Source organism: Peromyscus eremicus, chromosome 17, assembly GCF_949786415.1.
Source record: "Peromyscus eremicus chromosome 17, PerEre_H2_v1, whole genome shotgun sequence".
NCBI lineage: Eukaryota > Metazoa > Chordata > Mammalia > Rodentia > Cricetidae > Peromyscus > Peromyscus eremicus.
In genome coordinates this window covers 7546900-7572467 of record NC_081433.1, presented here as the reverse complement: position 1 = coordinate 7572467, position 25568 = coordinate 7546900, and the positions used below count along the sequence as shown (strand labels likewise).

At 49.2% G+C, this 25568-nt stretch overlaps 1 protein-coding gene across 1 annotated transcript in view; it reads left to right on the top strand.

Annotated features, from left to right (window-relative positions):
- Window positions 1-2349: 2349 nt before the first annotated feature.
- Tubgcp3 (tubulin gamma complex component 3) overlaps window positions 2350-25568 on the top strand; it is a 62152-nt gene continuing 38933 nt past the window's right edge. Inside the window, exons 1-8 of the mRNA XM_059244348.1 lie at window positions 2350-2499; window positions 9902-10009; window positions 13513-13580; window positions 17218-17295; window positions 17947-18158; window positions 20167-20339; window positions 22424-22542; window positions 23293-23418. Coding sequence (XP_059100331.1) covers window positions 2424-2499; window positions 9902-10009; window positions 13513-13580; window positions 17218-17295; window positions 17947-18158; window positions 20167-20339; window positions 22424-22542; window positions 23293-23418 — 960 coding nt within the window. The 5' untranslated portion in view covers window positions 2350-2423. The remainder of the gene's footprint in view (window positions 2500-9901; window positions 10010-13512; window positions 13581-17217; window positions 17296-17946; window positions 18159-20166; window positions 20340-22423; window positions 22543-23292; window positions 23419-25568) is intronic.

The following is a 25568-nucleotide window of genomic DNA, read 5'->3' as shown; positions in this document are numbered from 1 at the left end:
CCCTTTTAAAATTATTTCTCTTGGGTTTATTATCAGGGCAGTGGAAAGCCGACCAATTCAAATGTTCACATCATCCAAAGAAACGGCCACAGTGGTGCTGAACCCAGCCGGGCTAACCAACAAAGCCTGATAGCATAGTGTTTTCTGGGCAAGTAGTCCTGACTATGACTGAAACACCTGCTGCTTCCCAACAAGCCTTCCCTCTCTGGCACCACTTTGAACCACAGGTCCCTTATGCAGTCTGTTGATTGTGGGACAAATCCACCACTGGCCAACACTGTGGTCCTCACTGACTGGGTCTTGAGCTGGGCTGCTGGTGACAGATATAAAGATGTATTCACTTAGTTTATGTATTTCGCCTGCATGGATGTAAGTGTACCATGTGCATGCCTGGTGCCTCAGATAGTTAGAAGGCATCAAAGCTGCTGAAACTACTTACAGGTGGTTGTGAGCTGCCATGTGGGTGCTGGGACTTGAACCCAGGTCCTTTAGAAGTGCAGCTAGTGGGCTTAACCACTGACCCATCTTCCCAACCCCAATTATTAATATTTTTTTTTGAGGCCGTGTTTCTCTATTTTGGAGCTTAGGAACTCACTATGTAGATCAGACTTTCCTTGAACTCAGAGACCACTTGCCTATTCCTCCCATGTGGTGGAATTAAAGGCGTGCGCCACCATGCCTGGCCTTTGAGTGCTTGTCACTGGCCTAGTAGATTTAGTATCCTGACCTGGACAGCACGTGGAGGGTTTGATGATGTCTTCATCCAATTATGTCTCGAAAGCTTCTCTTATTTCATGCACTTTGGAACTTCATTACTAGGCACACACACATTTATATTTTCCTAGTGGGTCAAACTTCTTGTCATTATGATGTTTATGACTTAGAAAAGCTTTTTAAAATTAATTTTGTGTGTGTGTGTGTGTGTGTGAGCACACACACGAGGAGGTCAGAGGACCAACTGAGGGAGTTGCTCCTCCCCTTCTATCACGTGAGTCCTGGGGGGTACTCAAGTCATCAGGCTTGGTAAGGCTGCCAACTATCAAGACCATGTTACTATCCAAACACTTGCCTGGAGCAGCTACTTAACTTTCAAAGTGTTGCTACCAGCTGGCCCTTTACTTCAGTCACACATAAGAGCAAACCACTCTGGCGATTTTCCTGGCTCACTGGCCGCCCTCAAATAGTTGTCAACACATGGGCGATGAGATGTGAGTATTCAGTCCAGAAAGCCATCTTAAGACTTCTTGCTGGGATCACTCCTATTACCCAGGATGGTGCTAGGACCCGGTGAGCACAACAGAATCTATGGGAACTGAAGACTAGCTACTTGGGGATGGAAACTGAAAGTGGAACTCTGGGAGGTTAGCTACTGCCCCGGGGGTGGGGAAACAGCAGGAATGGGTGATGTCGGTCACCATAGCCACATTCTAGACCTTCCGATGGAGCATCATCTGTGTGGGTGGTACAAAGTAGGTTTGCGCTATGAAGAATGGGGTTGAGGACAGAGGCGTTGACAGAGTCTCACTGAGTCACAGTCAGAGGTAATATGGGCTGAAGCCGGGAGTCTTCTCTTGTAGTTTTCCATCGTTGGCTTCCACCGGCTGAGCCCCACCAGGTACCATTTGTGCAGGGAGCTTGTCAGCATTCTGTACACCACAGAGGAGGCAGGAAGGGTGTCTAAGTGGTCTGCGAGCGAAAGACGAACAAGGCTATGCCCTCCCCTAAGCCATCTCTGAGCTTCAGTGCGACCACAGACCTGACTCAGTGGCCAAGAAGGAGGCTTTCATCTGCCCACCACCGCGCTTCCTGGCAGGAGCTGCCGGGCTGGGCTTCCTGTGTTCCAGAGACACCAAAGAGCTTCTTCTGCCTGCGTGCCTTCTTTCCATACCGCAGCACGCCGGGAGATACCGCTCGAGCCTCTCCGTGTCACCAGCCGCTGACAACTAAGGTCCCCGTTCCCAGGACTATCTCCCGGTGACGTCAAGGGGCTGAAGTCCCAGATCCGTGAGAAGTCACTTCCAAGAGGCCCATGTAGGAGTCCTGCCGCCCCCTGCGCCCTGGTCACGGTCCTGCGGTTCATGCGCGCTCGGACTCCGCATCCAGATGTAACTCCAACCGGGGTTGTCCACAAAGCAGCGTGCAGACTGCAAGCTGCGGACGTGCACGGGCCGCCAGGATCCAACGTTTAACCTGGAGCCTCGCTCAGCAACCACCCTCCGTGGGGGCCGCCGCCACTCTCCTTCCCGCGCGGGGAGGCCGGGCGGTCCCGGCGCCGAGAGAAGGCGCAGGCGCGCCTGGCGCGGGGAGCGGTGCATGATGGGAGGCGCGCGCTTTTGCCGCTTCCGCGAAGATGGCGGCGCCGTAGTCCGGGCGCGGAATCCTGGGGCGCGGGGGAGGCTGCGGTACGCAGTCCCGGCGCGGTGATGGCGACCCCGGATCAGAAGTCGCCCAACGTTCTGCTGCAGAACCTGTGCTGCCGGATCCTGGGCCGGAGCGAAGGTACGCGTGGCGGGGCTGAGGGCAGTGGAGGCTGGACGCCGTGACCCCCGGCCGGCCCGGGTAGCTGTTATCCCTGGCCGCGGGGAAAGGAAGGGGTGCGGCTCGTGGGGTGTCCCTGCCCCCGGGGGCCAGGCCCTGAGCGGCGGTGCCCGCCGGGTCCACACTGCACGGCGGCCCGCAGCTCTGCCTCTGCGCGCTTCCCTCTCTGCTGTCACCTTTGCCGCTGGTGATGATGCTCGCTCATTCCAGCAGAGTGCAAGCCGCGAAGGACGCTTCTCAGAAGCCGGACCTCAAGGCGGTTCTGCCCACTTCGACCCGAACTGTAGCCGTGCGAGTCAGTCGCGGGCGGGAAAGAGGTCCAGGATCTCGTCTCTTGAAGCTCATTTTGTAAATGAGTGGGGACGCGTCGTTGAGGGAACGTTTTAGTCATTGACCTGACTGGGTTATTTGCTCCTTATGCCTCAGGATGTAAGAGAGAATTCGCGCAGGTTTTCAAGGAAGACTTTCAACAAAATTGCATTTTAAGAACTGAGAGGGCCTTTTGATCTTTCATAATTTGTAACAACCTATGTAACAACTTGTCAGGGCTGAGAATGAATTTATATGTGTCACTGCTAAACTGTTGACTTAACACAGTTTTTTGCTTTAGACCTTGCAGTGTTTTTTATTCATGAAAAAAAAAAAAATCTTTGAAGCCTCGTCGCCCCGGTTATGCCAAAGGAGATGTTCCTACTGTCTAGTGGGGAGGAATGTGACTGGTGTGTTGGTGAACAAATAGTGTATATAAGTAATAAACGCTGTGGGGAAAAGGTAGGGTAAGCAGATAGAAGGAGCTTGGGAAAATAAGTCTCCAGGAATTGAAGAAGCTATCCCAGCGATCCAGTAAGAGTGAAGGAGGGTCACTCCAACGTCTGGGGAGAGTGTGAGTTGAGGGGACAGTTTACCTTTCTGATTGAATGTCCCAATCATAGGCGAAATCAGATAGCTAAGGTAGCGAGTTATGACTTAATGCACCATAACATCATTTTTCCTTTATTACATTGGGTCCAAAAATTTTACCTTTCAGGAAGAACCTCATAGTTATAACTGAATTTTGAAATTATTCATTATGAATTTCTAAATTTGAATTTTTTTTTTACATGAAGGTCCCTTTTGATTGATAGATGTTTCACAGCTTACAGGTGATTCTGAGCAAAATTCTGTAGCCTCCCATTCCCCCCATTTATAATTACGTCTGAGTTGGGAGTCACTGGTCTCTGAGATACAGGGTAAAATATTCCATAAAGCTCACCAAGATGATGCTGACTTTGCTGTGGATGGAGTTGAGGGTTGCTGAGTGGACTAGGCTCTCTGTCCTCACACACTTGGTTGGAGTTTTGTCCTGGTCTGACAGGTGTGGACGAGCATCTTCTCACGACTTCTCGTTTGGACATTGGGTACCTTCCTAAAACTGTGATTGGTTTTGTTCTCTCCCCAGCATTTGCTCATGTTCTTCCTGAGTTGCTTCTTCCACACTTAGGATTTTGAGTGTTCTTTATGTATCTGGGTACAAGTCCTTTGTTTTGTGTTTTGAAAACTTCCCCCGCCCCCCAGTATTTTAACTTAATAGTTGTTTTCTTTGCGGAGCAGAAATTTTCATATTTTTATAAGTTTTTTTTTTAAGATTAAAAAATATGCGTATAGGTATTTTGCTTGCATGTCTCTGTGTACACCATGTGTATGTACTGTCCGCAGAGAACAGAGGTGGGTGCGGGATCTCCTGGAACTGCAGGTGGTTGTGAGCTGCCGTGTAGGTGCTGGGAATTGGATCCTGGTTTTTTGGAAGAGCAATCAGTGTTCTTCACTGTTGAGCCCCCAGTCCTGATGAATTCCAGTTTGTCCATATCAGAAAGGGGGAGGGGCAGGGAGCTAGCTCAGCAGGTGAAGAGCTTGCTCTACAGTCTCTGGGACCCATGTAAAAGCCTTGCACGGTGGCAATGCATTTGTACTAATAGCTCTACTAAGGCAGCATGGGAGGCAGGGACAGGGGAATCTGGAAGCTCAAGAACCAGCTAGTCTGGAGTCTGCTGCTGCTCAGTGATAAAAACAGCAAGAGAGACTGCTTCCTCACAAGGTGGGAGGCGAGGACAGACTCCTGAGAGTAGCCCTTTGATTTCTACATGTATGCTGCCCCTCAACTTCATAAATAAGAGAAAAAAAAATGTTTTAAAATGATGATTTTGGTGTCATGTGAAGAACTGTTAGCAAGTCCAAAATCATAAAGATTTCTTTCATCTTTTTCCCTAGGAGAGGTTATATTATATTGTTATGTGTGATAGGAGTTAGATTTTTGTTATATGGTACAAGTTGAGATTCATTTTTGAGTTTACCAAAGAAACCCCTTCCCCCAACTGTACTTGTTTTATTCTTGAAGACCGAAAGTATTGAAATGGAGCTTTAAAGAATGTTGATAGCATGAGCTGCTCCAGACCATTTGTGAAGGGGAGGGCCTCATGTCAGTATGGTTTTCAAAAGCACTTAATGTTTTAGAGTGTTTTAGATTTACGAGAAAATCGTACACACGTAGTTCTCCTTTGCCCAACACCATCTCTTCTGGTCTTAGCATCTTGCTTAGTGAGGTGCACTGTCACAGTTAATAATAATAATAATTCATAGGTATTACTGATGCAGAAACACAACTCTCACTTCAAAGGGAGTAAGAGGCAATTTATTTTGGAGGCAAACACAAGTGACTATGGTCTGAGAACATAGATTTGCGTAACCCCTAATGCCCTGTCCCCGCATGGTCACAGTTTTATGAAGTTTAGTGACTATAAAGTCATACGTCAAGGTGCTTTTTACTGTATTGGAGTGAACATCAGGTGGGCAGGTTACAGCAAAGTGTGGAGTCTGTTACTGGCCTCAGCTACTATTCAATGACACTCTCATCTTAGAGTGGTGGAGCCTGGGTGCTCTACATTTACCTAATAGTCACAAGGATGGATGCTAGGTCAGACACAGAGGTGAATAGGGAATGGCCTTTCAGAGGGCTAAGGATAGATGGCCAAGACAGCTTAGCTCCAGACCGACAACATCCTACCTGTGTGTCATCACAGAAGTTCTGATTAATTATCTGTAGAGTCTTTAACACAGGGGTGACTTTTCTGGGCATTTCAGTTCATGGTATTGACCAAGCCCTATGCTTTTTTGGCTTGCTCAGGTGTGGCTTACTACTTAGGCCTCCTTCTAGCTTGAGGCCTCCCTGTTCTCATTCTTCAGGTCTCCTTGGGACATTCTTGATTTTTGTTTTTTTGGTGAGCTTGGCAGTTTTGAAATTTAAAGTTTATTTTGTAGACTTGTTTGACACGTTTCCCATGGTTAGATGGGATTCTATTTGGGGATGAAAACCGTAGAGTGGAAGTGCCATTTTCATCGAATGGCGGCCGGCACAGCATGGCTGTCTTGTTGATGTTGGTCTTGATTGCCTGGCTTGTGCGTCTCCACTCTGGAAGCAGCTCTCCCTCACACTGACCAAGGAGCTCGGCTTTTATCCTTGAGTGGGTGTTTCCACATGAATATTAATATTAGATCTCCTTTCAAGTTTCTCCAGCATTAGTGCCCCTCTCCCATCTTAGTGTTATTATTTCTTAATGCATACTTTCAGTTTAGTTGTTCTGTGTTACAGATTTTATTGTATAAACCAAGATTATTGACTTCAAGTCTGTCTAGTTATGTCATATTTTCATTTTCAAAATTATTTTCAATTTTTAAAATTTTCTTGGGATATGTATTATGAATTGATTGCCTCAAAATACTTGGTGTTCTGGGTAGTATGCTATAGTTGTTTAAGAGGAGGGAACCTTGATTTAAAAAATGCCTCTATAAGATGGAGCTGTAGGCAAGTCTGTAAAGCACTTTCTTAACTAGTGATTGATGTGAGAGGGCCTAGACCATGGTGGGTGGGGCCATCCCTAGGCTGGTGGTCCTGGGTTCTATAAGAAAGCAGACTGAGCAAGCCGTGAGGAACAAGCCAGTAAGCGGCACTCCTCCATGTCCTCTGCATCGGCTCCTGCCTCCAGGTTCCTGCCCTGTTTGAGCTCCTGCCCTGACTTCCTTTAATGATGAACAGTGATGTGGAAGTGTAAGCTAAATAAACCTTTTTTCTCACCTTGCTTTTGGTCATGGTGTTTGATCACAGCAATGGAAACCCTAAGATACTTGGTGATTTTTCAGATTTGATACTGATTTCTAGGTTAATTCTGTTAGTGTTGAAAAATATATGATGGCTGATTGCAGTTACTTAAAAAAAATTTGTGTGTGTGTGTGTGTGTGTGTGTGTGTGTGTGTACGTGCGTGTGTGGAGAGAGAGAGAGAGAGAGAGAGAGAGAGAGCGCACACTAGTACACATGTTCATTCATGTATGAGAATGAGAGCACATGCATGTGTGGAGATCAGAGGACAACCTCTGTTCTAGTCCTTGCCTTCCCCTATTTTTGGAGCAGGACCTCTTGTTTGCTTCTGTGTCCACTGACGGGGTTAGTTGGCCCAGAAGCTTCCCCTTTCCCTTTTCCCTCCCTTCCTCTTCCTCTCTGTATGCAGCTTTGTTTTATTTTGTGCACTGTCCTCAAATGTCTGATGGTATTTAAACATGAAGATGGACAGGTGCCATGCTTCTTCGTGGAGGAACTGTTGGGGACCTGGCTGCTTGCCGGGAGCATCACCTGCCCTTGTCTTTCCTCTTGGCTTCTTTAGTCTCTGAGGTCAGCCCTGACTTTGATCACTACTCTTTCCTGATTTGCTGTGTGCTGTGAGGTTTGCCTGGATGGTCAGTGGCTGTCAGGAGGACTGGGATTTGGGCAGGCTTTGGCTCTCCCTCCACATGTGCAGCGCCTTCCTTTTCTGAGCTTCCCTGGGCTCCTCTAAAGTGAGGAAATACTGGACCAAAGCAAGACTGAAAACCAACAGAGTAAACTCCAAATTCTGCATCTCCATGTCTGATGTCAGTGGGCTCTTCAGATCTCCTCCTCTCTGCTTTGTGGACTGCAACACACTTCTTTCTCTTAGGCTGCTTTCATTCTCTGTTAGCAGCTTTCCTTGATTGGTATTCCACAGCTCTGGCGTTTCCAATGTTTTGGGGGTCCCCAAGGCAATCTAAGCTTCACCTTCACAGCTTCACATAATGGTCTCTCTAGGCCTGCATTTAGGGATACCCCTGACACATGCCTGGCTGCAGAAGCTCTCCTGAGCAGCGGAGGGAAATTCCATAGCTCTTTCTTCTGTCTTTGACTCTGAAGCCAGAACCACATGGCCGAAGCTATTGCTTCGGAAGTTCTTCTTCTTTCTAGGGCTGGAACTTGACCCCTCCTTGTTCAGATACATTTTCACCAGCTTTCTGTTGTCTGTGGTTTTCTTCACTGTTTGAGCTCTTCTTTATTTCCTTTCCACAAGTTGGAAGCTTAACTGGTTGGGATTTTGCCCCAAGATTACCACTCCCTTTATGTCATTTAACATCAAGCTTTTTGTCTCCTTGAATATTGGACTTAGTTCCATTACACTTCCTGGTGCTCCTTTTCTCCTCAAACTGTGTGTTTTATATTTTTCCTTGCTCAATGAACTCCTTTTCTTTGTAAATCTGCGTAAGAATGGCTACTAATAACCACATGACACAGTCAATACTAGATTGTCTTGAAATCTCCTCTGCCAATGCCATTAATCTAAAACTCTTTTATTTACCCTTAGGCAGATTTTTAGGATGGGGGCAAAAAGCATTCTTTGCTAAAATATTACAAGGATGATCTCTAGGCCACTTACTAATGTTCTTCTCTGAAACCTCCTGAGCTGAGCTACCATAATCTTAATTTCTCTCAGCACCGCTGTCTTCCACCCATGCTCCCACTAGTATGGCCCATTAAACCCTACTTAACGCATTCAGCTGCTTTCCTAGCCCAAAGTCCGCATTCTGCCAACATTATGGTTAGGCTTGTTACAGCAATACCCAACTTCTGGTACCAAATTCTGTCTTAGTCAGTGTTCTATTGCTATGAAGAGACACCATGACCATGTCAACTCTTATAAGAAAAAGCATTTAATTAGGGCTTGCTTACAGTTTCAGAGGTTTAGTCCATTATCAGCATGGCTGTGTGCAGGCAGACATGGTGTGGGAGAAGGAGCTGAGAGTTCAACATCTGGATCCACTGGCAGCAGGATGAGTCAGAGCCACTGGGCCTGGCTTGAGCATCTGAAACCTCAAAGCCCACCCGCAGTGACACACTTCCTTCACCAAGGCCACACCTCCTAGTCCCTCTCAGTTAGCACCAATCTCTAATGACCAAGCTTTCAAATCTGTGAGCTTTGGGGGTCGTTTCTGTTCAGACCAGCACAGAGCATAACGTGAGACTTTGAGGACAAAGAGTAGAAGGGTGTGGCTTAAAGTGATATGTTTGTGTCATGTTGGCAAGAGGTGAAATTGTGATGATTAGTTTTAATTATCACCTTGACTCTAGAATCACCTGGAAAGGTAGTCTGAATGAGAGATTGTCCAGGTTGGCCTGCTAGAATGTCCATAGGGAGTTAATCTTGACTTGTCGGCAGTCCTGCCTGCTGTGGGTGTCACCGTTCCCTGGGTGCCTGCTGTGGGTGTCACCGTTCCCTGGGCAGAGGATCGTGGGCTGTCTGAGAGTGTAGAAAGGGAGCTGGGCTTCTGCATACTATTTTCAGTTCATCACTCTCTTGACTGAATGAATGATACGTGACCAGCTGGTTCACGTTGCAGCCCTTGGACTTCCTTGCAGTGATGGAGTAACTTAGACTTGTGTGTCGATAAACCCATTCCTGCTTGAGTGGCTTCTTTCAGCGTGTGCACCACAACAACAGAAAGAATGACAGTTTCCACTCCCCTTCCCCCGTGTCCTTGCAGACATTGGGTCTCCAGTTTGATCATCCTGGAGTGAGCGTCGCCTATCCATCGCTCTCCAGCGTTTCCCTCTGACTTCTCGTCTGTCTTGGTGAATTTATGTCCTCTTATTTAAATGCTTCATTCTGAGTTTTGTGTGTTTCTTTAAGGAAGCAGAGGCAAACCTCTGCTGTAACATAGACTGTAGAAGTGTGTACATGAACTCTGCCCTTTCTTCCTGGGAGCTGCTCAGAGGTTTTTGACCACGCTTACTTTCTAAGCCCTCGTCTGGGCTCTGCCTTTAATCGCTCCTTTTAAGATGGCTGTCTGTCCAGTTTGGTTTTCCTTCAGGATTCTTCTGTGTCTCTGCTGTCTTTTCCCATCTTTTCCGGAACACTTTGATTCCGTCAGTGATTTCATTGGCTTTTCTGTCCTTTCAGTTAGGACTGGGAAAGTGGCTTGTTCTCTTGACTTGTGCTCTGCAGATGAAAACTGCCGGGCTGTAACCTGCGCCCTTTGCTCACCTTGCAGCTGATGTCGCCCAGCAGTTCCAGTTTGCCGTCAGGGTCATTGGCAGCAACTTTGCTCCGACCGTTGAAAGAGATGAATTCCTAGTGGCTGAAAAGATCAAGAAAGAACGTACGTATTTTTCTTAACTATTACCTGTTGGATTATGAAACTTGTGGAAACTTAAGAATTCCTATGTGACATAGGTATGTGCATGCTCATGTGTGTATCTACATGTATTTATGCATGTATACAAGTGTGTATTTGTGTGTGTATTCACATACATTTGTGTGTGCACATGGATATACACGTGTGTATGTGTCTGTTTATGGATGTATTCACATGTGTATGCATGTGCATATGTGTGTATGCTTTTCTCAAGCACGTTTTAATCATAGATGCTATTAAAATAAGGACAGTTCAATTTTGTCTTGGCGTTAGAATTATTGACATATAGTGGAAGTCTCTTTTAAATGTGTCATGACACTGCAGTTTAGTTTTAGAATACGAAAGATAAAAGGCCTCGCTGTCCCTTCTTGCCTCCCTGATTTCCGGTGTCTAACGTAACAGCTAACCGTTCTCTGCCAGACGTCACTGCTTCTTCAGTGTTACGGGCACAGTTTCAGTACGTCAGAACTCTGTGAGCATTTTACTCCTCCTCAGCAGTGGCACCTTGGAGAAGAAAGTTTTCCACTCGTGACACTGGCTTTGGTAGTAGTGGTTGGGCTGGGTGAGGTTGGCTCTGCCGCCCCCTCAGCCTCTGGAAGGTTTGTGGAGTCTTGGCTCTGAGTGGCAGGCGGTCTTCAGCAATCTGTGGGAGAGCTGTTCTGGTCCTGGGTGGGAGAGAGTGCTTTGCTGGTGTGCTAGCATGCCGCAGTGGGGGCCTTTCAGTGGGATTGAAAAACCTGCCTTCGATAGTAGCAGCTTCCTTCTACTGGGGCCTGCTGATAAACTGCCCAAATGAAGTGGGCTTTGATTTTGTTTCTAAGTCAAACTGCATGGGCCAGTGATCTGTGTGGATGTGATCTTTCGGAGCTGTAACACAGAGCTGAGGAGTGTTGGCTGGTGACAGATCTGGGGCTGATGTGATGCAGTGGTCACACTACAGTGTGCACCTGCAGTGGTCACACCCACAGCATGCACCTGCAGTGGGCACTCATACCTTCAGCATGCACCTGCAGTAGGCGCACACACCTACAGCATGCACCTGCAGTGATCACACCCACAGTGTGCACCTGCAGTGGTCACACACACCTCCAGTATGCACCTGCAGTGGTCACACACACCTATAGCATGTACCTGCAGTGGGCACACACACCTACAGCATGCACCTGCAGTGGTCACACCTACAGCATGCACCTGCAGTGGTCACACACACCTCCAGTATGCACCCGCAGTGGTCATACACACCTACAGCATGCACCTGCAGTGGTCACACCTCCAGTATGCACCTGCAGTGGTCACACACACCTCCAGTATGCACCTGCAGTGGTCACACCTACAGCATGCACCTGCAGTGGTCACACACACCTACAGCATGCACCTGCAGTGGTCACACCTACAGCATGCACCTGCAGTGGTCATACCTCCAGTATGCACCTGCAGTGGTCACACACACCTACAGCATGCACCTGCAGTGGTCACACCTACAGCATGCACCTGCAGTGGTCCTCTTTGTCAGCCACTTTACTTTCTTGGTTTTAAGTTACCCATGGTGAACTATGGTAGGAAAATACATCCCAGAAACAAGTGATGCATAAGATCTAAATGACCTGTCACCTTAAGGAATGTGTTGAAGTCTTGTGCCACTCCACCCCTTCCTGCCTGGTCTAGTAATCATCTCTGTTTACCTGTCCATGCTTTGTGTGCTGCCCACCTCGTCCCGTTAATCATGTAGCTGCCTTCTCAGTCACTAGAGTGAGGGTTGTGTTATTAGTGCCCGGTGTTTCTCAGAGTCCAGGCTGGCTTCAAACTTGCCACCATGCTGAGCTACCTTGTTTTTCTTAGTGGTCCCAAAGCATAAGGATGCTGAATGCTGTAAATCAGACATGCTGAAGAAAATCAGAAAATTCTTGAGAGGTACTGGTGGAGGTTTCAGATGTCCCCCAGGGCTCTAGGACCTGAACTCACTAGTAAATAAGTAGAAGAGTAACCGTGGCATTCTAGCCTGTTACTCAATATTGAGACTTCCTTTCCTTTTATGCGTGTCTAGTTCCCATGTCAGTGTGAACTCTTTCCATGAGCTCCAAACGGCTTGCAGTCTAGATTCCCACCCAAACTCTGCCTGGTGGGTATCCTGCAAACATAACTTCCTTAGTGAGTTCGATCTCATGGGCTCCTGGTGAGCTCACTGCCAGTGTGTGTCATAGCTGTGTCATCCTGTAGATTGTCAGGAAGTCACATAATGGGTTTTTCTTAGGAAACTGGTGGTGTACAGTTTCCTTAAGAAAAAAACCTGTGAGCCATGAACGTGTATGTTGCTGGTTTAGGGATGTGCGTATGGTGTGCCATAAGCAAGTGTCCTTTTGCTCTTCTTGTCTTGAGTGACACTTGCCCTCACATCCTGTGGTCCTCTTGTCTGTTGCTGTGTTGGCCTGTCACGTATGAGTTCTCAGGCATTTGAAATTTGATTGTGGTTGTTGGCATCTTAGACTATTTGAGTTATAGTCAGTCCATCCTCTAGAACACCACAGGAAATTAATTTTCCATTTGCCATGGCTGACTTCAAGTGTAAGATACCAGTGAGTTTTTTATATTGAAACCCATCACAGCGGGGGCATGCAGGGGAGCATTCAGTTAGTCCCCTCATCTCTCACACCAGCAAAGTAGAGTGCATTCTAACTCAGGACTCTACCTCTGCTCAGCAATTTTGAAGGGAAAACTATGTTTACTTGTAAATAGTTGCTTACTGTATGACTGTGCTATAACAATTTTCAACCTCACTAAGAATATCAATTGCTTAATGTCATGACTGTATTTATTTGGAGTCCATTTCTTTTGTTGTTTTTTAAGACAGGGTTTCTCTGTGTAACAGCTCTGGCTATCCTGGAACTTGCTTCGTAGGCCAGGCTGGCCTCAAACTCAGAGATCTACCTGTCTCTGCCTCCGAATGCTGGGATTAAAGGTGTGCATCCCCACCTGGCCGTTTCTGTTGTTTTAAAAGATTGTGTTACATCTTGCTAGGATTGGTTTTATTGGCTTTATTTGTGTTCTGTCTCTCCGTGGTTCGCTGTGTCCTCTGTAGGAAGCTGAACAACAGCTGTGGCTTGGATTACATTGTCTCTGTGAATTCATGAAACCCTAGATAACTGCCCCCTCCCTCCATCCCTCCCTCCCTCCAGGTAGCTGTTAGTAAGTAGTAGAGTTGGTGATAGCTTGCTTCACTGTGGATCAGTATTTGTAGACAGACCTCTCTTTATGCCAGCCTGATAGACTCCATGTTTTACATGCACAGAAGGGCTAGGTGAGCTGATCAAACTGATATTGCTAAAAGTCTCCTGGTCCTGTTCTTTGGATTCTTGGGCTCAGGGTTCTTTTCAGCACTTCCCAGTCTGTTAGCCCAGAAGAAATGATTTCCTAACGTTGACTCTCAGTGTGTGCAGCTAATGGGCTCCATTCTTTTTCTGAATTTTCAGTTATTCGACAAAGGAGAGAAGCAGACGCGGCGCTGTTCTCAGAGCTGCACAGAAAGCTTCATTCGCAGGTACGGTGGAGGGTTTGGGGTTCTGAGACTGGGGAATGGCTTGGGAATGCTTGGGGGTCCTTGGGTGTTGACTTCTCAAACACCCCTGTAATCACTAATGGCTTGTAGTTGTAGAGAGCGCTTCCTCTTAAGAGGGCCAGTGTCAGAACTGTTGTTCAACTTCCCGTTAAACCTGTGATGTGTCCTGTGGGTGGGAATTGGACTCCGGTTGGCACTGTGGTTGCTTTGATGGCATTGCCATCAAAGGAGTAGGCATGCTGGTGGACGTGCAGGCCTGTTCCCACCACAGCAGAAGCTCCCATGGCTGATACAGTTGTCTGTGAGCAGCTCATTTTATTGCTGTAGTGAATAATGAAAAGGAAAAAAAGTTTTGAACCCTTTGCAATTAGATACTGATACTTGAAAATTGTCCCAATCTAATATTTTGATAAAGATTTGTCAGCCTCTGTCAAAAAACTCCTTGGACCACAAGGTGAGATTTTGTGATTTCTGACCACCCAGCTGTCTCCCTCCTTCTGTAGAAAGGACTAGGGACCCAGAGTTGAACGTTTGCTCCACAGGTCTGTTAGCCTGAGACAGTGCAGAGGGCCCAGGACTGTGGAGTCTGAGCTTGTTCGCGTTCCCCAGTCCTCGCCTCTTTGGGCCCTGAATTTTTGCCGAGAGCTCTGGTTCCTCAGTGCATTTGACTGCCTGGTTTGCTGCCTTGGGATCCCTCTCGGTCTCGGAGAGTGCTTACCAAGTCAGGATGAGAGCTTGCATGCAGGCTGTCCCCAGGGAATGCTTTCTTCAGTCTTCCTCCCCGTGAATGGCTTCTGCATTTGAGGTGTGACAAAGGCTTTTAATGCGCTGTGGTCAGGGAGCTTCTTGGCCTTGCTGGGGTTAGTTTTCTGAGGCAAAACCTGTGTGTCTGATGCTGTGGCCACTAGGTGGAGGTGTACTTGGGAAACTGAAATTTAAGAAGGTTGTTTTCTAAAAGTTTATTTGAAACTCTGTTTATTCCTATGCTTGCTTGCTTGCCTATCTGTCTGTCTATCACCTACCTACCTATCTATCATCTGTCTGTCTGCCATCTTTCTACCTATCATCTGTCTATCATCTGTTTATCTACCTATCTATCATCTGTCTGTCTGCCATCTTTCTACCTATCATCTGTCTATCATCTGTTTATCTACCTATCTATCATCTATCTGTCTGTCTATCACCTATCTACCTATCTATCATCTGTCTGTCTGCCATCTTTCTACCTATCATCTGTCTATCATCTGTTTATCTACCTATCTATCATCTATCTGTCTGTCTATCACCTATCTACCTATCTATCATCTGTCTGTCTGCCATCTTTCTACCTATCATCTGTCTATCATCTGTTTATCTACCTATCTATCATCTGTATCATCTGTGCATCTATCATTTGTCTATCTATCTATCTGTCTGTCTGTCTATCTATCTGTCTGTCTGTCTGTCTATTATCTATCTACTATCTATCTATCAATCAATCAATCAATCAATCAATCAATCAATCATATCTCTCTCTCGCTCTCTCTGCCTTCCTACCTACCTACCTATCATCCATCTATCCATCATCTGTTTTGTGAGATGGTCTTTAACCAGGCTGTGCTGAAACTCACTATGTGGCCCATGTTGGCCTGGAGCTCACAGCAGTCCTCCTGCTTCAGTCTCCCTTGTTCTGGGATTACAGGTCTAAGCCACCTCACCTAGTTCCTAAACATCGTTTTAAATGGTGGCTGGCTTCCCACAATGCACAGCTAGCCCACAAAACCAACCTAGTTGAATTTTTCATTCTGGAGATGAACCATGTTTTCAAACCTATGAGACAGTGGCTTAATGATAAAGCAGGAAGTATGTCCAGATAGTAGCCGTTCCATCTTTTTGATTTAAAAACAAAAACCAGCCCTTCAAAGTACAGAGGTCATTGATACTATTTTGTCCTGTTTTCTGATCAGTGAGGGTGTCTCATTTGCTGTGTATGCCACGGGGTGCCCTGGGAGGAAGGGTCCAGGGTGCACAGTGTTTTCAGAGCTAGAGCAGGGAGGATCCAGGTGTGGTGTAAGGCATTGGGGTTCCGAGCTGAGTTCCTGTGTGGCCCGGAGCAAGGGCAGCGGCTTGTCTGGGGACTGCAGTACAGTGTGCAGCCGGGACTGACAAGACGGGATAGGCCTGGGCAGCTCCTGTGTGCGTGAAGCGTCAGGTGCCACGGGCGGCTGCCCAGTAGGCACGCACTCCTCAGACACCTTTGTTTTCATAGTCCTCCACTTGGGGATGTTGTTTGTCCACACTTAACATGCAGCTGACACCCGGGGCATGAAGCTGTGTGTCTGTGTGAAGGACCTGGTGGGATCTGGGGTGGCTGGTTCTGTGGGTCAGCTGTGGTGAGCTCAGCCCTCAGCACCGCTGGCATGGTTGCATTTAGTCTTTGTTCTCCCAGGTTGATTGCTTGCTACCCTCGGGCTTCAGCTGGCACTGGCTGTGGTGCTGGTGAGGTAGCTGGGTGGGGGGATGGAGACTGAGGGTGGACAGTGACTCCTGAGCTAACTGGAGCCTGTTTCTTGTCTGTGCCTCTGTGTGTCCACACACGTCTGTAGCCAGCCTGCCTCTCCCTTTGTGTTGCCCATCGCCATCATGACTGCCCGCAGCAGTCCTGTGTCTGCCTCCACCGACTGTTGAAGCTGGCGGCCAGGTTCCAGTCTGGTCCTCTCTCCGCATCGCGAATCTGTTTGCTCTCGGTTCCTCGTGGGTGGAGAGAGTCTTAGGGCGTCATAGTGATGACGGAAGTGGTGCACACAGAGTGCTTGGCCCTGTGGGTATTTCTGAATGGCAGCTGCTGCTATTGACTGGCAGAAATGGAACCCAGGGAGAGTCTGTGTGGGGCAGACAGAGCTTGACTGCCGGCCCAGGGCCTGGGTAGGTCACTGAGCGGCCTGGCTCCTTTCCTCCATGTCCTCCTTCCTTGTGTTTGCAGTGTCCTGGGTCCCCAGTGCTGGTCCGTGGGCCTGGTTAGGCCTTCTACTCCTCATGGCTGCATTTCTAGAGATTCCTCTCCATGTGTAATTTGCCTCCATGTCTGTTTCTATAGAAAAATGAGATGCTCACCGGGGTGGGGCTCTCTCCATCCTTGTCTTCTCTTTTCCATAATACTCTCCTCTGCTCTAAATGAGACATTAATTAAGAAAAACAGTTCGCTTTCATCCCCCTGAGACAGTCGCAGTATGTACGCTTAGCGGCCTGAAACTCTCCGCGTTGATGAGACTGGCCTCGAACCCGCAGAGATCCACTTGTCTCTGCATCCTGAGTGCTGGGATTATAGATGTCATCACGGCCAGCTTAATCTACAGGTGTTGATAATACTTCTTTATCACCATGGTGCTTGCTAAGTTTTATTAATGCAAAGCAGGGTAACTTAGGGATTTGTTTCCAGGGAGTTAAGGACCTGGGGGTGTTGGTTACAGAGTGTCAATCCCAGCCTTCTGAGGGGTAGTACTATTTTATGATGCATGAAGTGAGCTCAGATTAAATGTCCACAGGTGAATTTTAAAATGTTTGTCTATGTTGGAAATAAGTATAAATAATGAAACAGGAAAGGTAATAGCTCTTGTAATATTATTTTTAATCTAAACAGGGAGTTTTGAAAAACAAATGGTCAATCCTCTACCTCTTGCTGAACCTTAGTGAGGATCCTCGCAAGCAAACCGGCAAGGTGGGTGAGCGGGCCTCAGCCGTGTCTTGTGGGACAGTTATACCATGTTTTCATAGGGAGGAAAATAATAGGAGAAAAGCAAAAGCCTGCTAAGCCTGGAGTCGAGTTGTTTCTTCATTCCCAAGGGCAGTTTCTAGAAGATGTGTTGGAAAGCTGTGTAATTCTGATGTAACAATGCATTGAGCAGCCCAGGTAGTTAAAGAGTTGACACCATGAAATCAGGGCCATCTGAGCTGGGAAGCCATGGGCAGTTCTCCTGCTTCCAGGAGTTGGGAGCACAGGTCACTGTCATACCAGTGGCTTCCTGCTGTAAATCCCTGTACTCTTCCCACTACAGGGTCTAGTACAATAGAAAGTTCTGCAGGGGTTGGCCTGGCAAGAAGCTGAGGAGTGTGGGTGCAGCATGTATTCCAACCTCCTCCATATGTAACAGTGATAGACTTGTACACTTGTTTGTGTTTTCTTTTGGAGTTCAGAGAACACCTAATCCTGTCAATTATAACCATTCAAAAGCATCTCCGTTGACTTGCTTGAATAAGTGTGAAATTCAAATCCAATTCCAGAAATAGCATGGCGATAGGAGTAGAAAGGTCCCGAGGGCAAGCTGTTCTGCAGTTTCTCACCTCTGTGTTCTTGTGTACTTCATTTCAGATAACTAGCTATTCTTCGTTATTTGCACAAGCGTTACCAAGGGATGCTCACTCGACACCTTACTACTATGCCAGGCCTCAGACCCTCCCCTTGAACTACCAGGACCGCAGCACACAGGCACAGAGCTCCGGCAGCTTGGGCAGCAGTGGCATCAGCAGCATCGGCATATGTGGTCTCAGTGGCCCCACCCCTGTGCAGCCTTTCCTCCCTGGGTAACTTGAGCTCATATGCATGTACACACATGCACACACACACACACACACACACACACACACACACACACACGACATGATAGAACCAGTAGAATCAGGGGCTTATGTTTGTCTTGCCCATGTTTCTAGGGCATTGTGTGTGTCTTGGTGTTGCAGATCTGTCCCCGGGGTTTTAGCTAGGCCCTTTTAAGAAGTAGCAGGGTGAATTGTCTTTAGGCTGTGATTTTCAGACTCGCGGTTAATGCTCTGAGCAAAGAGGGTGGGAACCAGGAATGTGCAGTAGGACAGGGCAGTGTCTGGAGTCTTAACTTTCTATCCAGTCTGAGGTAGCAGGTGGCGATGTGGTTAATGGACCTTCAGATTCTTTTCTGTTAAGTACACGTTTTTGTGTGTAGGTAATTGGTTGGCTTAGCTTCTGGCCATTGTCATTCCTGGCGACCACATCATAACAAGACTGAGCTGGATAAGTTTCCAGAGGAGCCGAGATCAGAGAGTCAGTATCAAAAGCTGGTGTTTTCCATGTGAGCATGGTGGACTCCCAAGTCACTCTGAGTTATATCATTGCACAGAAGGTCTTGACTGTGGATTACGTGTACCACACACAGGCTGCTCTGTGATGAGCCCATGACATTTTCCAACAGCACTTACCGCTGACCCAAAGCCCATATTTGGCTGAAAGGTTCTCATCTGTGACCTTGGAATTTAGAGTGCTTATTGTTGTCATGAAAAAGTGGCGTAGACAATTTTGAGCTGACATTTTATTTTACATATACAGTTCTTTTCAGATATGTAGTATTGCTGAGCCTGTGCCCACTGAGGGTAGTGCAGGACAAGAATGGCAGTGCTCCTCATACTGAGAGTAGTTTAGGATAGGAGTGGTGGTGCTCCTCATGCTGAGGGTAGTGCAGGATGGGAGTGGTGGTGCTCCTCATGGTGAGGGTAGTGCAGGATGGGAGTGGTGGTGCTCCTCATGGTGAGGGTAGTGCAGGATGGGAGTGGTGGTGCTCCTCATGGTGAGGGTAGTGCAGGATGAGAGTGGTGGTGCTCCTCATGCTGAGGGTAGTGCAGGATGGGAGTGGTGGTGCTCCTCATGGTGAGGGTAGTGCAGGATGAGAGTGGTGGTGCTCCTCATGCTGAGGGTAGTGCAGGATGAGAAGCATCCCCAGAGCACCCCTAGGTCAACAGGTGCAGTTGAGAGCCTGTGGCTAGTTTAGCTTTCGGAGAAGCAGTGGTTTTGTTACAGTTGCCACTGGAGATCAGCATCAGGTTAGAATTTCACAGAGCGACTGTGATGTATTTTCCAGGTTACTTTGCCTTACATTTTATGTATTTGTGTATTTTTCAAGTGAATTAAAACTGTAGGGTCTCACCGGGCGGTGGTGGCGCATGCCTTTAATCCCAGCACTTGGGAGGCAGAGCCAGGCGGATCTCTGTGAGTTCGAGGCCAGCCTGGGCTACCAAGTGAGTCCCAAGAAAGGCGCAAAGCTACACAGAAAAACCCTGTCTCGAAAAACCAAAAAAAAAAACAAAAAAACAAAACAAAACAAAACAAAAAACTGTAGGATCTCTTTAATAGTATGCATAAAGAGTAGGGGTGGGGGCTGGTGACCAGCGGATGAAACAGGGCCCAGCTGTTGAAACCTATCAACTCAGGAAATGTTGAAGGAATGAAAGGCTATGATCTTGACGTTACAGCTACTTTAGAATTTCAAACTGCTTACGTGTGGGTGTGCTGTGTGTTTGTAGAGAACTCAAGTACAGAAGAGAAGTATGGACAGTAGGTGAGATGTCCACCTGGAAGTAGGTCTGAATGCTAGGTCTGTATCCCCGGACAGTGCGAGGGACCTGGAGCTGAGTGTGCTGGGACTCTGGTTTAGGAGACTCCTGGGATCAGACTTACACATTGATGTAGTTAATGTGGTAACACAAGGACACACAGTGGCTAGCACATTCATCTCCAGCGGACAGTCTGGATATTTGAAGCTGGAATGTTTCTTCCTTTCTCTAGGCAGCCTCATCAAGCTGCATTAGTTGGTGATGGCCTTCGGCAGCAGCTGGGCCCGCGGCTCGCATGGACCCTGACTTCAAATCAGCCTTCTTCGCAAACCCCTACCTCCAAGGGCCTCCCAAATGCCCTTTCTCGCAACATGACAAGGTCAAGGAGAGAAGGGGATCCGAGTGGTAAGATGTGCTTTGGCGTTTAGAAGCCATTTTACTCTCCTCTTAGAGCAGGACCTCTGCGGTAGTGTTCCTTAGTTTTCATAGACTGACACCAGGGCCCCTTCTGGGTGTGGCCCACTTTCAGTCCTGCTACCCCCAGTTCTCAGCTGTCTGTCTGTCTGTCCCCTGTGTTGTACTCTCCCTTCTTGTCACAGTCCCCTCCCCACTGCATTCTGCTGTCCTCCTGGGAAGCCGCTCAGAGCTTCAGGAAGATCCCTTCTCCTGTCCAAATCCAACTCCGCAGGATAGTGTCTGCCTTGGTCATGGTGTTAGTGCTTAGCGTGGTTCTTGGACTGTGAGGGAACCTCACTGGCGAGTTCCCTGGGGGTGAGAGGAAGACCTCTTTAAGGGTTTAAAGCCCGGTAGATGGTCAAGGGAGATGTGCTTTTCTCAGTAGACCACATATAGCGGTGCTTGGCAGGTGGGGTTATGAGAACTGAAGAATGGACTTTGCTGTTGACTCATGGCCTGAGGCTGATCCTGAGGCTGGGGCTGCTGCTTCCTGTCCTTAAGGGCAACCGAGGGGCCAGTGTCCTTGTAACTCAAGGACGTGAAAGCCTTTGGCCATGCAGTTGTCCCCATGGAGAACTCACACATGTCACCTTCTCTACACATTATCCCACCATGTGTAAAGGTGGGTACTCGGGTGACACATGCCGGTGTGTGACGCAAGCCAGTGCATTGTCCTCAGCCTGCATACCTGTGTTCCCCACATAGCCAGAGGGGACTTGGAAGAAGTAGATGAGAGTAAGAAGGAGCAGTGGGGGAGACAGGGACAGTAAGAAGGAACAGTGGGGGAGACAGGGACAGTAAGAAGGAGCAGTGGGGGAGACAGGGACAGTAAGAAGGAGCAGTGGGGGAGACGGACAGTAAGAAGGAGCAGTGGGGGAGACAGGGACAGTAAGAAGGAGCAGTGGGGGAGATAGGGACAGTAAGAAGGAACAGTGGGGGAGACAGGGACAGTAAGAAGGAACAGTGGGGGAGATAGGGACAGTAAGAAGGAGCAGTGGGGGAGACAGGGACAGTAGTAACATGGCTGCTTTAACCCAGGTGCACTTGCTAAAGGCATAAATACTTATTTTCCATGAAAGTTTTAAGAATAATTCCAGTCTGAGTACTAAGTACATGCTGCTTACAAGAGATACATTTTAAGAGGGTTACAAATAGGTTAAAAGTAAGTGGTTAATGCTTGTAAAGTCAGCCATGGAGGAGGGTAGTGCCTCTGTCAGGGTAGACTTCAAGTAGCGAGATGGAGATGGTCTTAAGGATAATGAAGATGTACTCCTGAGGAAGATTCAGTGAGTCTGCTGTACGTGCTCGGAGAGTTTACCCTGCTCATGTCTAGGTGGACAGGAGAAAGAAAGAACAGGAACCCATGGCTCACAACCGGCTGACTGTTAGCTGCTGCTTAGTAACTGAACCACAGGTGGAAATGGGCAAGAATGCCGTGTGAGATTTGAAGGACACTGTTAACCTGATAGGTGATTGCAGCAGTTTTGCCCACAGCCAAGGATGTGCCCATGTACTCTATGTGGTGGCTCTGAATGCTGACTGCTCCTGACTCTCTCTCTGGGTCCCCTCGACATCCTGGGTTTCTGGGTGTTGCTCTTCCTCTTTGTGCTCATTTTTGGCTAACCCCCTAAGTTTATTGTGGCATTTGTTCAGAAGACCTGGGGAAGCTGATGTTTTTTTCTGAGCCACGAACTCTATTTCTGGTGGTGTTAGAAGGATCACCCTGCAATAAGCTGTTATCACCCACCCCCTGCTGTGTGGTTACTCCCTATGGTGGATTTGTGCTGTTACCTGTGATGGCCACGGGGAGGCTTGTCTTCAGAGACCTCGGCAGGACACTGCAGGAGCCCCGCCCCTCAGGAAGCCCTCCTTTCCTGTCTCACGCGTCTGTTGCTTCTTGAGCTCACTTAACTCACAGCTCAGTAGAGATGGTATATGTGGTCTGGGAGCAAATGTATAGCACACAGCCAATCAGTCATGCACCTCATTTTCCGTGGAGAGTGTTCCTTACTGTCTTAAAAATCACTTTGCAGGCTCATTGGAAGTTACTGAAGCAGCTCTTGTGAGGGATATTCTTTACGTGTTCCAGGGCATTGACGGCAAAAACATCAAAATGAGCAGCACCGAGAACTGCTACAAAGTGGAAGGCAAGGTATGCCGACAGAGTCCTGCCTGCGGTGCTCAGACAGGAGGACTCACTGAGTCCCGATATCATCAAGCTTCTTACTGCTGGCATCCGGGGCTTGGCAGAGTGGGCACCGAGTGAGTCGCACAGCTGGATTTGGCTTCTCGCCCTGCCCTGTCATGGCCGACCTCTGTGGCAGCGCTTGGTGGTCCCCATGAGTCACTGATGGGGCTGCTGCAGGGTAGAGGACCCAGGGAACAGGCCAGTGTGGAGTCTTGCTGACTCTAATTTTTTTTTTTTTTTTTTGGTTTTTCGAGACAGGGTTTCTCTGTGTAGCTTTGCGCCTTTCCTGGAACTCACTTGGTAGCCCAGGCTGGCCTCGAACTCACAGAGATCCGCCTGGCTCTGCCTCCCGAGTGCTGGGATTAAAGGCGTGCGCCACCACCGCCCGGCCAGTGTGGAGTCTTGTCCTGGACACGGCGTTCCTGACGCAGGCTCCCACATCCCAGCCCTGTGAGTGAGGACTCTGCCCTCGGCTCTTCTCAGCAGGCAGGGTCATCACTTCCTGTGTCTCTGCGGACTGTCAAGGTCCCGGTGGGCACGCCCCAGAGTGCTGGTGACACAGCAGGAGCCCGGTGTCCTCACACTGTGCCCTCCCCTTGGTGGTGTGGTCCTTACTTCTAACTTCCTCGTGTTGGGGGTTGAGGTGAGACTGTCAGAGCAAGTGCCTAGGCTGATGCTGAGTTCTGACCTCTGGTGTGCTTCCTTCCTTTCCAGGCAAACTTAAATAAATCTTTGAGGGACACGGCAGCCCGGCTTGCAGAGCTGGGATGGTTACACAACAAAATCAGGAAATACGCTGACCAGAGGAGCCTGGACCGCTCTTTTGGACTTGTAGGCCAGGTATGTTCATCACAGTTAGATTTGACGTGCTTAATCTGTTTAAGGCTTGCATGTGAAATTCACTGTCAGGGCTCTTCCCGAGGAAAGTGTCCTTGGTGACTGATGATGCTGTCAGCCAGGGTCCACTGAGAACAGGCAGACTCTGGGAGCTGGTGAGGGGATGGCCGATGGAGGTCAGAGGAAAGAGCTGGGGAGAGGTCGTGACTTGGAAGTGGGAAAGCGTGGGCCTGCCCTGTAGCCATCACTGCCGCCTGGGGGAAAGGAAGGACCCTGGGAGTATGACCAGACCTTCAGGTGCCCCACATTTCCAGTGCTGCGGATGTGGGAGTGGGGACCTGCTGCTCTCACTGCTTGGATGGCCGTGGCTGGGGCACTGATGGACCTGCATGCCACTTGAAGTAGCCGCCTTTCCCCCTACTGCTGGATCTTGAGGGGAGCAGCAGATATAAAGTGAGCGTGGGGTTCTTCCGGAGTCCTGGCCTCTTGCAGAGGTGTGGTGGTGTGTGCCTGTGGCCTCAGTTGCATTTTTAGGCAGTAGTTGCTGCCAGTGATATCTACAGATACTGAGAGGATCACAGAGGCAGCATGGAGAGCGGCTGGAGAGCGGCTGTTAGCCAGGAGCATGGCAGGGGCAGCATGGCTGTTAGCCAGGAGCATGGCAGGGGCAGTGTGGCTGTTAGCCAGGAGCATGGCAGGGGCAGCGTGGCTGTTAGCCAGGAGCATGGCAGGGGCAGTGTGGCTGTTAGCCAGGAACATGGCAGGGGCAGCGTGGCCAGTGGCCAGGAGCATGGCAGGGGCAGTGTGGCTGTTAGCCAGGAGCATGGCAGGGGCAGTGTGGCTGTTAGCCAGGAGCATAGCAGGGGCAGTGTGGCTGTTAGCCAGGAGCATAGCAGGGGCAGTGTGGCTGTTAGCCAGGAGCATAGCAGGGGCAGTGTGGCTGTTAGCCAGGAGCATGGCAGGGGCAGCGTGGCTGTTAGCCAGGAGCATGGCAGGGGCAGCGTGGCTGTTAGCCAGGAGCATGGCAGGGGCAGCGTGGCTGTTAGCCAGGAGCATAGAAGGGGCAGTGTGGCTGTTAGCCAGGAACATGGCAGGGGCAGCGTGGCCAGTGGCCAGGAGCATAGCAGGGGCAGTGTGGCTGTTAGCCAGGAGCATGGCAGGGGCAGCGTGGCTGTTAGCCAGGAGCATGGCAGGGGCAGTGTGGCCAGTGGCCAGGAGCATAGCAGGGGCAGTGTGGCTATTAGCCAGGAACATGGCAGGGGCAGCGTGGCTGTTAGCCAGGAGCATAGAAGGGGCAGTGTGGCTGTTAGCCAGGAGCATAGCAGGGGCAGTGTGGCCAGTGGCCAGGAGCATGGCAGGGGCAGCGTGGCTGTTAGCCAGGAACATGGCAGGGACAGCATGGTTGGTGGCCAGAGGTGAGGCAGGGGCAGTGTGGCTAGTGGCCAAGAGCATGGCAGTGGCAGCTTGGCTAGTGACTAGGAGTGTAACGGGCAGCGTGGCTGGTGGTCAGGAGTGTCACGGGCAGCGTGGCTGGTGGTCAGGAGTGTCACGGGCAGCGTGGCTGGTGGTCAGGAGTGTCACGGGCAGCGTGGCTGGTGGTCAGGAGTGTCACGGGCAGCGTGGCTGGTGGTCAGGAGTGTCACGGGCAGCGTGGCTGGTGGTCAGGAGTGTCACGGGCAGCGTGGCTGGTGGTCAGGAGTGTCACGGGCAGCGTGGCTGGTGGTCAGGAGTGTCACGGGCAGCGTGGCTGGTGGTCAGGAGTGTCACGGGCAGCGTGGCTGGTGGTCAGGAGTGTCACGGGCAGCGTGGCTGGTGGTCAGGAGTGTCACGGGCAGCGTGGCTGGTGGTCAGGAGTGTCACGGGCAGCGTGGCTGGTGGTCAGGAGTGTAACGGGCAGCATGGCTGGTGGTCAGGAGTGTGACTGTGAAGTGAGACCTCAGAGATGAAATCCGGCTGCACATTTGACAGTCCATCACTTTGCACAGATTCTGTCCATTCTCATTGTTCCTTTCTGCAGTAGGAAGGTGAAGAGAGAGTGCATAGTTACTGCTGTCCTGAGCCTGCCTCTTTCCTCCCGTACTGTCTACTCTCCAGACACTCTCCAGGTGGCCATCGCCCTTCTTCTGAGGGCTGACACTAAAAGCAGGCTTTGC